General features: G+C 63.1%; 1 protein-coding gene across 1 annotated transcript; it reads left to right on the top strand.

The window, feature by feature from the left end:
- Positions 1–5,986: 5,986 nt before the first annotated feature.
- On the top strand, positions 5,987–10,087 carry CCDC102A (coiled-coil domain containing 102A). The gene is made up of 8 exons (XM_050311318.1): positions 5,987–6,551; positions 6,843–7,045; positions 7,161–7,269; positions 7,521–7,637; positions 7,723–7,932; positions 8,190–8,360; positions 8,470–8,573; positions 9,556–10,087. Exons 1-8 carry the CDS (start codon positions 6,030–6,032, stop codon positions 9,680–9,682), a joined length of 1,563 nt encoding a protein of 520 aa, XP_050167275.1. The 5' UTR covers positions 5,987–6,029; the 3' UTR covers positions 9,683–10,087.
- The last annotated feature ends 1,703 nt before the right edge of the window (positions 10,088–11,790 follow it).

Consider the following 11,790-nt stretch of genomic DNA (forward strand, 5'->3'; position numbering starts at 1 on the left):
CCCCCCCACCCCACATCGGGGTTTCCTCTGTCAACAATAACAGCGACTCAGCAGGTGCCAGGGCTGTAAAACCCAACCATAGGCACAGCAATAAATACCCTGGATTATTTGTTTAGGCTCAGCTTTGCAAATAAACTCCCAGTGATGTCAGGGGAATCTGGGGGAAAATTGGTCCCCGGGGGGGGTATCTGCACAAGCACCAGGTGAGGATGCTCCCATGAGATGCAGGAACCAGGCTCATCAGCTCCCTGGCAGCAAAGTCCCAAAGGCAGATCCCAAAATGGTGCCCAGGTCTGCCTGGAAACTTCCATTTCTAAATAAATTTAGTGTCTTCCCTGGCTGCTTGTTTCCCCAAAATTCGGAGGATTTGCAATAATTCCACAAGTTTGTCCCTGGGGCCAGGGCTGGTTCTGGAGCCTGAAGGCACCGAGGTGCATCCAAGTCACCTTTCCTGGGGAAAAAAAGGACGGCACAGCACCTCCAGCAGCCGAGCCCTGGCCTCCTGCCAGGTAAGGCGCCCAGGAAGTTGAATGGCATCATTTCTCCTTGGGAAGGTTACAGGGACTGGCTCCCCCTCCTGCCCCTGCTGCCGGGAGCTGAGTTAGGCCAGCCCTGGCACCGTGGTACTGGAGTGGTGGGAGGTTTGCTCCCAACCTGTGGTTCCAGGGGACATCGGGGAGTGTGGCAGGGTGGGAAAAGTCACCAGCAATGGGCTCAGCTACCCGGGGACCAGCGTGTCCCACCAGTCCCCAACAGGTTCAGCTCCCCGGGGACCACCCTGCCCCGCGGGTGCTGTGTTCCCGCTGCCAGGAGGCAACCACCAACTGGTTGTTTTCCAAGCTCCACCGGATACCGGAACAAGGTGCATGTGTTCATGCACCGGCACTGGTGCGTGCTCAGGCACCGGCAGCCGGCGGGACTCACACCGCAAACCCCAAAATCTCGAGGTGGGGAGAAAGGGGGCACGGAAAGTGCTGGGATGCGACTCTCCCACGGTGGGGGCTCACGGGGGGGAAAGCTGGGGCTCTTGGCACCCCACCAAACCCCCCAGGCTTCTTACTGAATAGCTGAAGTCACCCGGCGGAGCGGTGAGCCATGCACAGCTCATCGCCACGCCGCGAGATGTGAGCCGGGGGCACCGCGGTGCCCGACGGGCTGGGAGGAGGGGGCACACAGCCCCGGCGGGACGGGCTTTGTCCGGGCCGCCGGCGGGAGTAATGGGAACGCGGCAGCGCTGGCTGCTCTTTGTGCATGGAACAAAGAACAATAGCCAGCGGGTTCCTTTACTGCCCAGAAGCGGGAAGGAGCCAGAAAGGGACACGTCACTCGGCAGAGACGGGCAGTGTGTCACCGCGTGAGGCTCCCGGTGGTCTCCAGTCCCCTGCCACCGGAAAGGGCAGCACCAGCAAATGGCACCTCGCTGGCACACCCTCCAAGCTACAGCCCATGGGGGCCGTGCTGTGACCACAGGCGGCGGATTTCCCGTGCTGTGATGCTGCTCTGCATCCTGCCAGGCACAGCAGGACGCCCAGCCTCAAAATCTGAGGCATCAGGAGAGGAAAAAACCCCGGGTGCAGTTCCAGGTGAAGCCCGGTGTGTGGGGACGCACCAGGGGCTCAGGGGTGACTCGCCGCCCCCAACGGATGGATTTAGTCCCTGCAGTTTGTCCTGGCTATTTATTTTCCATCGGCTGCGTTGCTTAAACTCCGACTGAGTGTCTGGTCACCTTGAGGAGCTCTGCTCAGCGTCTGCCTTCCTCAGTGAGAGCGAGGGGAAAGCCGAGTTATCGGTTCTCTTACTCACTTCCCACAGTTTCCTCCAGGCTGGCACGTCCCCCAATGCCAAGACAAAGCCCTGCTTACCCATTTTCCCACCACCCCAGAGCTGCAGGTGCCCTCCATCCCTGCACTGGATTTGGGGCAAGTGGGAGGGCTTTTGGTGAGGAGCTGTCGTGGGTGAAAACCCAGGGTCGCAAGGAGGTGTCACAGCCTTACAGCCACACTTGCCAGCCCACTGGCACCAAACGGATCGGAGAGATGTGACTGGAGAGGCCCCGTTTTTGGCTGTCCCTTGTGAGATGCGCAGCTTCCCAAAGGGGGTCGGAGGGACCCCTCCGTCCGTCAGGGGTCTCTTGGGCAGCGCTCCCCGGCACCGCCGCAGTCCCGCATCGCCACCGACCGGCCCTGCGCGAGCACATTCCCGAGCGGGGACCATTCCCGCGATCCTCGTGCCATCTAGTGGGACCTGCACCAACGACACGGCCGAGCGTGGCCGCCGGTCCGCGGCTCTGCCGGCCCAGGGGGGTCGGGGTGGCAGCGGGGGGCGGCGGGACCCCGGCCAGAGCCACCCGGCTCCCCCAGCAGTGGAGGAGACCCTCATCGGCAATTAAATTGCTCTTCTAATGAGAAGCAGCGGTCAGTGCTGGTCACCGACAGAGGGACCGTGGGCGGGGGGTGGGGGCAGCCGCAGTCCCCAGAGGACCCAGGAGGTGGAAGGAAGCTGCTTCAGGGGAATTTTAGTTTGGGCATTAGGAAAAGGCTCTTCACGGAGAAGGCGGTCAGGCACAGGAACAGGCTCCCAGGCTCCCCAGGGAAGTGGCATCAAACCTGCCAGAGTTAAGGATCACCTGGACGATGCTCTTAGTCACATGGTTTGGTTTCAGATTGTCCTGCAAGGAGCAGGGAGTTGGACCCGATGATCCTTATGGACCCCTTCCAACTCAAAATAGCCTGTGATTCTGTGATACCACATTTGATGCTACTGCAGAGCCAGAGTCCTCCATGCCACCACCAGACACCACAGCACAGCTCCCCAGTGATGCCAGCTGGCCCAGCTGAAGGAATAAAGGTCTTTTTTTTTTCCCCTAAAATGGTTAGGTTTGTCCCAAAAGGCTTCTTCTTGTGCTCATGGGGATGCTGGGTCCAACTGTAGGGATATGCAGAAGTGCAGGGAGTAGAGACAACTCCGCCACACCAGTGCCCATCATGGGGCAGCACTACCACCCTGTGCTTGCCCAGCGCCTGCAGCCACTCATGCAACAAGTCTCTAGGTCTCAGTTCATGATGGGGGCAACTATGTGACCCATCCCAAAGATGGGAGCCCTCTGGGGACAGATTAAAGGGAGGTTGCTGGGCACGGCCAAGCACCCTGGGTCAGGCTGGAAACCCAGAGCTGGAGGAGAAGGGTGTCAGGAGAATGGTCCACGGGCCACAGAGGTGGGCCACTGGCCACATCCTTAAGTGACACGGCCCATGCCAAGGAGGTTGGATTTTTGCAAGGGTAAACTCCAGAAATCCCAGGATGCTGCAATGCATCCCTGAGCCTGCTGGTGTCACCAAGACACGAACGTCCGAGCAAACAGCAAAGACAGTTGGAAAAAACTTCGCCGGTTTTAGTGCTGGGAGCGGATTAAAGCCCCAGCCACGCACCCGCAGCTCTGGCCAAACCGCCTGCAAAATCGCTTCACCGTCTGCAAGTGAAGGCGCCGGTTTCCCCTGGCACAAAACGCTGGGATAGGGGCGTGGGAGAGCAAAGCATCCCCCGCCTCCAGCTTTTTGGGATTGTTTCCAGCAGAAAAATTCCAGGCTTGGAAAGAACACGCACAGGCATTTAAATTTTTCCTTTCATTTGATTTGGTTTCCCCTGCTCTACTTGATCCTTGGGTAGAAAAAGGTGTTGGCGCCCCACGGCATCAATTCCACGTCCCGTGGGACACAAATCCTCTTGGCCGCTAGTATTTCCCAATTTGCGGAAAACCATCTAGCAAAGAGAGGAATGCGGGGGGGAAATGGTGTTTTGGGGCTTTCTGCTTGTGGAGCAGGAGGGAGCCAGCACCGCTGCGTGTGAGGGTGGGTGGGCAGTCATGAGTGGCCACCGGGGACCCGCTCACCCGTGGGGACACTCGAGTGGCTATGTCTTGTCCCCCGCCGCGTCCACACCCAGGCACCCACCGTCTGGTGCAGCCCAGAAACACACACGGGCAAGGCCCCCGCGGGCAAACAACCAGCTGCACGCGTGTGCGAGCGCCCACCGCAGACACGCGTGCGGCCCCCCGAGCGCAGCCCCCCCGCCAGTGCCACGGGGCAGGACACGCAGCGCGGCCCGGGACCGGCCCCCGGGCGCGGGCGGGGGGCGGGAGCGGCGCCGGGAGGAGGAGGAGGAGGGGGAGGAGGAGGAGGAGACTCAGCCGCAGCGCCCCGGCCCGCGCGGGCCGCCCGCACCGCCCGCACCGCCCGCACCGCCGCGGGGCCGACACCGGTGGGTGAGGGACCGGACCGGACCGGGCCAGGCCGGGCGGCACCGGGCGGGCGGGCGGGCGGCAGCACCGGCGGCACCGGGAAACTTGCGGGAAACTTTGGCGGGGAGGGGCCGGGCCGGGCAGCGCCGGGGCCGGGCGGGGCCGCACCGAGCCGGGCGGGGCCGGGCCGAGCGATGCCGGGCGGTCCCGGCCGTCCCGAGCCGGACCGGGAGGAATTCCCGAGTACCGGAGGAATGCGGCGGCTCCCGCCGCCCGGGCCGCGGCGGATGAGTGACACAGCCCGCGGCCAGTGGGGAGGTGCGGGGGGCGGGCGGTCCCGCCCCCGCCGGGACCCCGCGGGGAGGATGCGGGGGTGGGGGAGGTGTCTGCGATCCGCGCGTGCCGGTGATCCACGCGTGGTTACCGTGGCTGTTCCAGGAACCACGAATCTGGATCCGTGCACACTCCCCGCGGGTGCTCCAGGGGTTTCCGTGATCCACGCGTGCTCCCCGTGGGTGTTTCATGAGTGTCTGTGATTCACGCGTGCTCCCAGTGGGTGTTTTAGGGGTGCCCGGGGTCCATGCGTGCTCCTCGTGGGTGTTGCAGGGTTGCCCGGGATCCACGCGTGCTCCCCCGTGGGCGCTGCATGGTTGCCGGTGCTCCACATGTACTCCCGTGGGTGTTGCGTGGGTTCCTGTGCTCCGTCTGTGCTCCCGTGGGCGCTGCTGGTGCCGGGTCCTGCCAGTGCCCAGGATTCCTCTGGGAGCAGCCCAGAGAGCACAGGCCTGGGCTTGCCTCTGACTTTTAGCAAAACTTCACCATTTCAGCAAATATCATTAGAGAAATTAATTTTTTTCTTCGGTGCAAAGCCCAGAACTGTCATCAGCTTCTGCTCCCGCTGCTCCTGCACCGGCTCTCCCAGCCCGACCGGATTTGGTGGCAGGTCTGGGCTGCACCGTCCCAAAAACCTGCCGGAGCTGCGGGCAGCCGCGGCTGGACCCTGTACTTATCCCATTACGGCGCGCGGCAGCCTCCCATTGAGGTTTCCTGGGGCGGTTTGCCTGCCTGGCCGCGCCGGGATGTGAGGTCCTTGCCGGGATGTGAGGTCTGTGCCGGGATGGAGACGCTCCGGCCCTTTGTTGAGGCATCACTGGCGAGCACATTCAGTGGCCTCGGCACACACGTCCTGCTGTCACGCCAGCTCAGGCTGTCCTTCCGGAGTTGTTCCTGCCTCGCTGGCCCTGGATCCAGGCTGTAAGCCCTGCTGGAGCTGTTGGGGTGCAGCTGAGTCCCCCCGCCCCAGCACCAGGGACGGTCTTGGAGGCTTGCAGATGATGTCATCTGATGACCTCATGCAGATGACATCACCCAAATAACACGTAGATGTCTCCCCTCCGGTGTGCTGGCAGAGGTGCCATGTGCCTGGCTGTGCCGGCTGTGGTGCCAAGTTGGCACTAGGTGCCAGTGGCTGCAGTGGGCTGCAGTGCTCACTGGGGACCTCACTGGGGACCTGGCTGGGGCCATCACTTGGCTGCTTGCTGGGGACATCACCGGGGACCTGGGTGGGGTCATTACCAGGGACCCAGCTGGGGACATTGATCTCACCAAGGTCCACGCCGGGGATCTCGTCACTCAGAGCGCCATCCCCCAAACCCAGGGACTGTGCCCTGCCCCCACTTCCCTCCAGCTACCTACTGCAGCCCCTCAGTCCCCCTGATCCCCCCTGTCTCCCACAGGTCCCTGGGCGCAGACGCTGCTGATGGTGATGGCCATGCCCTAGGAAAGCCCCACCATGAGCCAAAGCGGGGCCTCACGCCTGGCCGGCTCCCCGCCGCTGCCGGGGGGCTCACTGCTGGCCCTGCTGGCCCCCGAGCCCTCCCCGTCCCCCCCCAGCGGGACTCCCTCCCCAGGGCCCCCACCGGCACTGCTGGAAGGGGACTGGGAAGGGCGGGAAGAGCTGCGGCTGCGGGAGCTGGAGGAGGCGCGGGCGCGGGCGGCCCAGATGGAGAAGACGATGCGCTGGTGGTCGGACTGCACGGCCAACTGGCGCGAGAAGTGGAGCAAGGTGAGAGCCGAGCGCAACCGGGCGCGCGAGGAGGTGCGGCAGCTGCGGCATCGCCTGGAGGCCCTCACCAAGGAGCTGGCCAGCCTGCGCCGAGACCGGGACCGGGACCGCGACCGGCCGGACGAGCGCCCGCCACGACCACAGCCCAGTGCCAGCAACCCACCCTCCACCGACGGGGCCGAGGGGGACACCGGCCCTGAGCACGAGCCTGTGCGGGATGTGGGGGCTGAGGTGCCCCAAAAAGGCAAGGTGAGGGTGGCAGGCTGCCCTGGCCGGACAGGGGAGCTCCTCCTCATCCCCATCACCTACCCATGTGCACCCCCAAATCACCTCTGCCTGCCCTGCAAAAGGTGGGCAGTATGGGGGGGACCCTTCTTGGATTAGCATGGGGTGTGTCAGACATCTCAGAGCAGCACAGAGAGGGGAATGGAGGGAGGGATGCTCCTGGTTATGGGGTGAGAGCTGAGTGCTGTAGGTGCTGGGAAGCCAGGGCTGCCCCCTCACCCTGTTCCCTGTGTTGGGCCACCCACGGCGCCACAGGAGCTGGAGCTGATGGAAAACATCTTGACGAGTAAGCAGGATGAGAGCTGGGAGCAGCGGGGCCCCCGGGCCTCCTTCAGCCGCCAGGAGCGGAGCCGCCTGCTCTGGGAGGATGTCAGCGTCATGGAGGAGGATGCCACCAAAGTCACCGCCCTGAAGCTGAGGCTGGATGAGTCCCAAAAAGTGCTGCTCAAGGAGCGGGAGTGAGTGCTTGGGGCATCATCCTTGCATGCTGCCAGCCAATCCCAGCCCGGTCCCCACTGGGATGGGATGTCCCATGGGGTCCTGCTGGCTGTCACCAGCATTGCCTCTCCTCAGGGACAAGCTGGCACTCAGCAAGAACATCGAGAAGCTGGAGGGCGAGCTCAGCCAGTGGAAGATCAAGTACGAGGAGCTCAACAAGAACAAGCAGGAGGTGATGAAGCAGGTAAGCAAGGTGCCTGGGGAGCAAGGGTGCCTGGGGGGTGACCTGTCCCCAGGGGGGTGGCACATCCTCATGGTTGCACATGGTGGCCCACAGCCACCTTCCCAACTGCAGGGTGCTCATTAAAGCTCTTCATTAGTGCTATTGAGCCAGGGGATCCATCCGCAGAGATTGGGTTGGGTGGGTGCAGGCAGGGCTCAGGTGGTGGAAGGGGGTGCTCACTGCCCACCTGGGATGCTGTGTCCCCCCCACAGCTCAACATCCTGAAGGAGATCCACCAGGATGAGCTGGGGCGCATCTCCGAGGACCTGGAGGATGAGCTGGGCGCTCGCTCCAGCATGGACAAGAAACTGGCCGAGCTGCGTGCGGAGGTGAGGCCAAACCCCGACACGGGGGGCAGAGGAGTGGCGAGGGGTGTCCCTGCCACCCCCCGGCCACCCCATGTCCCTGTCCCAGATGGAGCGGCTGCAGGCAGAGAACGCTGCCGAGTGGGGCCGTCGGGAGCGGCTGGAGACGGAGAAGCTCAACCTGGAGCGGGAGAACAAGAAGCTGCGGGCACAGATCGAGGACCTGGAGGAGGTGCTGGCTCGCAAGCGGCGCCAGACGGCCAGTGCCCTGGACACCGACCTCAAAACCATCCAGGCCGAGCTCTTCGAGAAGAATAAGGTGCCATGGGCGTGGTCCTGACCCCCACTACTGTGTCCCTGGGTGACCCTGTCACAGGGCTCAGCATCCCCAAGAACTCCCTCAAGCCCAGATTCTGCCACCACCACCCTTCACCTAAGGAATGGTGGTGACCCCATCCCTGCTCCATCAGCTCCTGGGTCATGGGGTGGGGCAACGGGAGAGGTCCCTGGGGAGGGAGAAGGGGGCACTCAGTGGTGGGGGTGGCTCTCCCCTGCTCAGCCCCATGCCCACCACAGGAGCTGGCTGACCTGAAGCACGTCCACACCAAGCTGAAGAAGCAGTACCAGGAGAAGATGGCAGAGCTGGCCCACGCCAACCGCCGCGTGGAGCAGCACGAGGCAGAGGTGAAGAAGCTGCGCCTGAGGGTGGAGGAGCTGAAGAAGGAGCTGGCCCAAGCTGAGGATGAGGTGGGGAAGCTCGTGCTGGTGGAGGGGATTGAGATGGGCAGTTCTGCTCCCTTCATGCCTTCGTGGCTGCTGACAGCACCCTCCCATCCCATCCCATCCCATCCCACAGCTGGATGAGGCCCACAACCAGACGCGGAAGCTGCAGCGGTCGCTGGATGAGCAGACGGAGCAGAGCGAGAGCTTCCAAGTGCAGCTGGAGCATCTGCAGTCCCGGTGAGCAGCGGCTGGGTGGGTTGCTGAGGGCACCAGCAAGGACTCGTGGGTGGGGTGATGTTCTCCTTACCACCATCCCTCAACCAGCATCCGCCTGGTTGAACCCCGGGCTAAGCATGGCCAAAGTGACATCCTCGGAAGGGACACAGCCATCCTCAGAGCAGCCTTCCCCCCACTGCAAGCTGGGTGGCACTCACCTCCCAGTTAAACCAGCACAAGGCTGCCCAGAGACCAGTACAGCCCGGTTTCATGCTGCTTAGGGTTGCACCCACCAGTATCCAGGGTCAGGGCAGGCTCCAAGCATCCCACACCAGTTTCGGGAGGTGGGAGCTGATGTTTATTGCCCTTAAAAACTTTCCCTGGCCCTGCTTTGCCTCTCCAGCAGTAATGAGCTGAAATGGCCATGGGATCGATGCCGTGGTTCCGGGAGGCACCGAGGAGGGGTGTTTATAATCATCCTTTATTTTATTGGGACATCTGCATTAAATCATGGAGGAATAATGGAGGCTTCATCACCCCCCCCTGCAGCCTTGCCATGTACTCGTCCCTAAATAATTCATGCTTTCCAGTAAAGTGCAGCGGACGGTTTGGATCTCACTGGATCCTGGGCCTTTGGATTTCAAATTTGCTTCATAAATTTTCCTTTGATGAATTTTCATGCGAGGGCGAGCGAGGAGCTAAAACCACCGCGGGCTCCCGGGAATGGGGACTTCCTGGGGTATTTGGGGGATCCTCGTTTTAGGGGGATGGCTCCTCCCAGCTCAGCACTCCTGTGTGGGTCTGAGCAGCACAGTGGTGTGCAGCCCTGGAGGGGTTTAGGCTGTGCCGTGCTTGTGCCGAGCACCATCCGCTGACTCCTGGAGGGTCAGCCCCAGGCGGGGGGAGCTGATCCTGCACCCAGAGTTTGGTGGGAGGCCCCCCGGGGTGCAGCCATGCTGTAGGGGTGCAGTGGGATGGGCTCAGCTCGGCTGTCCCTCGGCAGGCTGCGGCGGCAGCAGAGCACTCCGCTCTTCGGCAAGATGCGCAGCGCCCGCTTCGGCCCTGACGACGCCGGGGACGGCACCAGTGACCCCGACGAGGACGAGGACCTGCAGATCCAGGTGCCCTAGAGCCCAGGGCCGGTGCCACCACCGCGGGGACGTCCCACATCCGTCCTCTGCGCTCAAGTGAATGCGTCACCACGGGGCCCAGCCATGAGGCGACCCTCGTATAGATGGGAAAGCTGAGGCATGGAGCAGTGGGGAGGAACTTGCTTAGGGATGCTCCAAACCCGCTGCCTCTTGGACAGTATTGGATGCCCCTTCGGCCACCAGCAGCTCCTGGAACACAGATGTGGCCACCAAAGCCAGCGTCACTGAGCAGCCCAGGAGGAGGAGGCTCAGGCAGAGAGAGGCACCGAGCCCAGCAGCCATAATGTCCTCCTGCCCACTTTTTTTTATATATATTATATATATGTATGTATTTGTATATGATTTTTTATTATAAATACGGAGCCCAGAGGGGCCCAGGCTCTGGTGGTGGAGTGAGGTGCTGTGTCTGTCCCCACATGGGAGCAAGGTTTGGGAGGGGACACATCAAGAAGGATGGGTGTTTCTCCACCAGCCACAGCCCACCACTGCCATCCCTGTCCCCATGCCTGGGAACCAGCCCAGAGCGTGGGTAAAGCCCGTCCCTGGGCCTGTGCAGCAAAGGGTGCTCACCCATGGGTGCAGGGGAGCTCACCTGTGGGCTCAGGGGTGTTCACCTGTGGATGCAGAGGTGCTGACCCGTGGGTGCAGGGGTGCTTACTCTGGGGAGGTGCAGAGGAGCTGACCCAGGGGTGCAGGGATGTTCCCATGTGGGTGTTGACCACCCCAGCCCAGCCCAGCCCCCACAGCCCACCCCCACAGCTCAGGGCCTTTGGGGGCTTTGGAGGAGCTCAGACACAACCTTATTAAAAATTAATATTTCGGTGAGCTAATCCCCTCGCTCTGCCTTTTAATTGATTGGCTAAAAGCGCGGCTCTTTGCTGCTCACGGGGTTTTTTTAGTGCCCTTTTATTTCTAGCAATCATTCATATTTTTATGGCCCAACAAGTGAGGCCCGGGGGGGGATGGGGAGAAGGGGAGGGGCAGTTTTAGTGGGGAGGCCCCGGAGAAGAGTTTGTGGGGCACAGAGGGCAGGGACAGGGATGAGAAGACGGGGATGATGAGCTCGGCAAGAGGCCGCTGCCGCCGCCGCCCATCAGTCGCCGCAGGGTGTTCACTCTGAAGCCTAATGATGGAAACCTCTTTGCGGGGCGGCCGGTTGTGGCTCTGGTTGGGCAGCCCGGGGGGGTGAAGGAGGGGGTACCGGGCCGGGGGTGGGGCCTGCAGGGGCGTGGCCGTGGCGGGCGTGGCCGCGCGGCTCCGGGGATCGGGGCTCGCAGCGCCGCGGAGGCTCCGGCAGGGCCGCCCGCGAAGGGAGCCCGGTAAGGGTGGGCGACCGGCGGGGCAACGGCGGCGAGCGGAGGGGGTGACACACCACGGGGCTGGGCCGAGGTTCGGGGTGACAGGTGTCGGGGGCGACAGGGGGGGTGACAGCGGCGGGAGGGACGTGCCGGTGGGAGACCTGGGGGTGATTGATGGAGCGGTCGGCCGGGGACCGGGTGTGGGGGTGCAGAGGTGACAGGTCGGGGAGGGGGGCAGGAGGTGCCCTCCAGCATCTCTGAGTTCCATTGGAGTGTTCATGTGCGTGGGGTGGGGGTGATGGGGGTGGGGGTAATGGGGAGGATTTACCCCTCAAAGGGGAGCGCTGCCCCGGCTCTCTCCGGGCAGAGGGGGGTCCCCAAGGTGCCGTCCCAGGTGGATCCTTCTGGGTGCTGGGCTTTGGGCACCAGGCCGTCACTGACACGGAGGAGCATCCCTGGGGACGGCCCCATCCCGTTTCCTGGGTTACTGCCTTCTACACGGGACTTCTCCAGCTGGGAAAGGAACCTGGTCCCCACCTGGTCCCACCGCTCGGGGCTGGGGGGAAGCAGCAGGGACCAGGCTGAGCAAGGCCGAGCTCGTGGCACGGTTGGAGGGAGGCCGGGTTACAGAGAGGGGTGCGGGGTTGGGAGCTGGGGTCCCTTTGGCACTCGGTGCCAGGGCCAAAACACCTCACACCTGAGCTGGCCTGGCCAACAGGAGGTCTTTAACACCGAAATCCGCTGATGCCCGGCGGCCGGGGACATGTTGCTGCCCAAGCGAGCAGCCTG

Source organism: Myiozetetes cayanensis, unplaced genomic scaffold (genome assembly GCF_022539395.1).
Source record: "Myiozetetes cayanensis isolate MyiCay16 unplaced genomic scaffold, myiCay2020 scf16, whole genome shotgun sequence".
In the NCBI taxonomy this organism is placed as follows: domain Eukaryota; kingdom Metazoa; phylum Chordata; class Aves; order Passeriformes; family Tyrannidae; genus Myiozetetes; species Myiozetetes cayanensis.

Excerpts from the sequence above, each read along its gene's own strand:
- CCDC102A (XM_050311318.1), top strand. The coding sequence starts at position 6,030 with ATGAGCCAAAGCGGGGCCTCACGCCTGGCCGGCTCCCCGCCGCTGCCG. Across the intron at positions 7,270-7,520 it reads AGCAGGAGGTGATGAAGCAG|CTCAACATCCTGAAGGAGAT; the intron begins GTAAGCAAGGTG and ends TCCCCCCCACAG. Across the intron at positions 8,574-9,555 it reads CTGGAGCATCTGCAGTCCCG|GCTGCGGCGGCAGCAGAGCA; the intron begins GTGAGCAGCGGC and ends GTCCCTCGGCAG.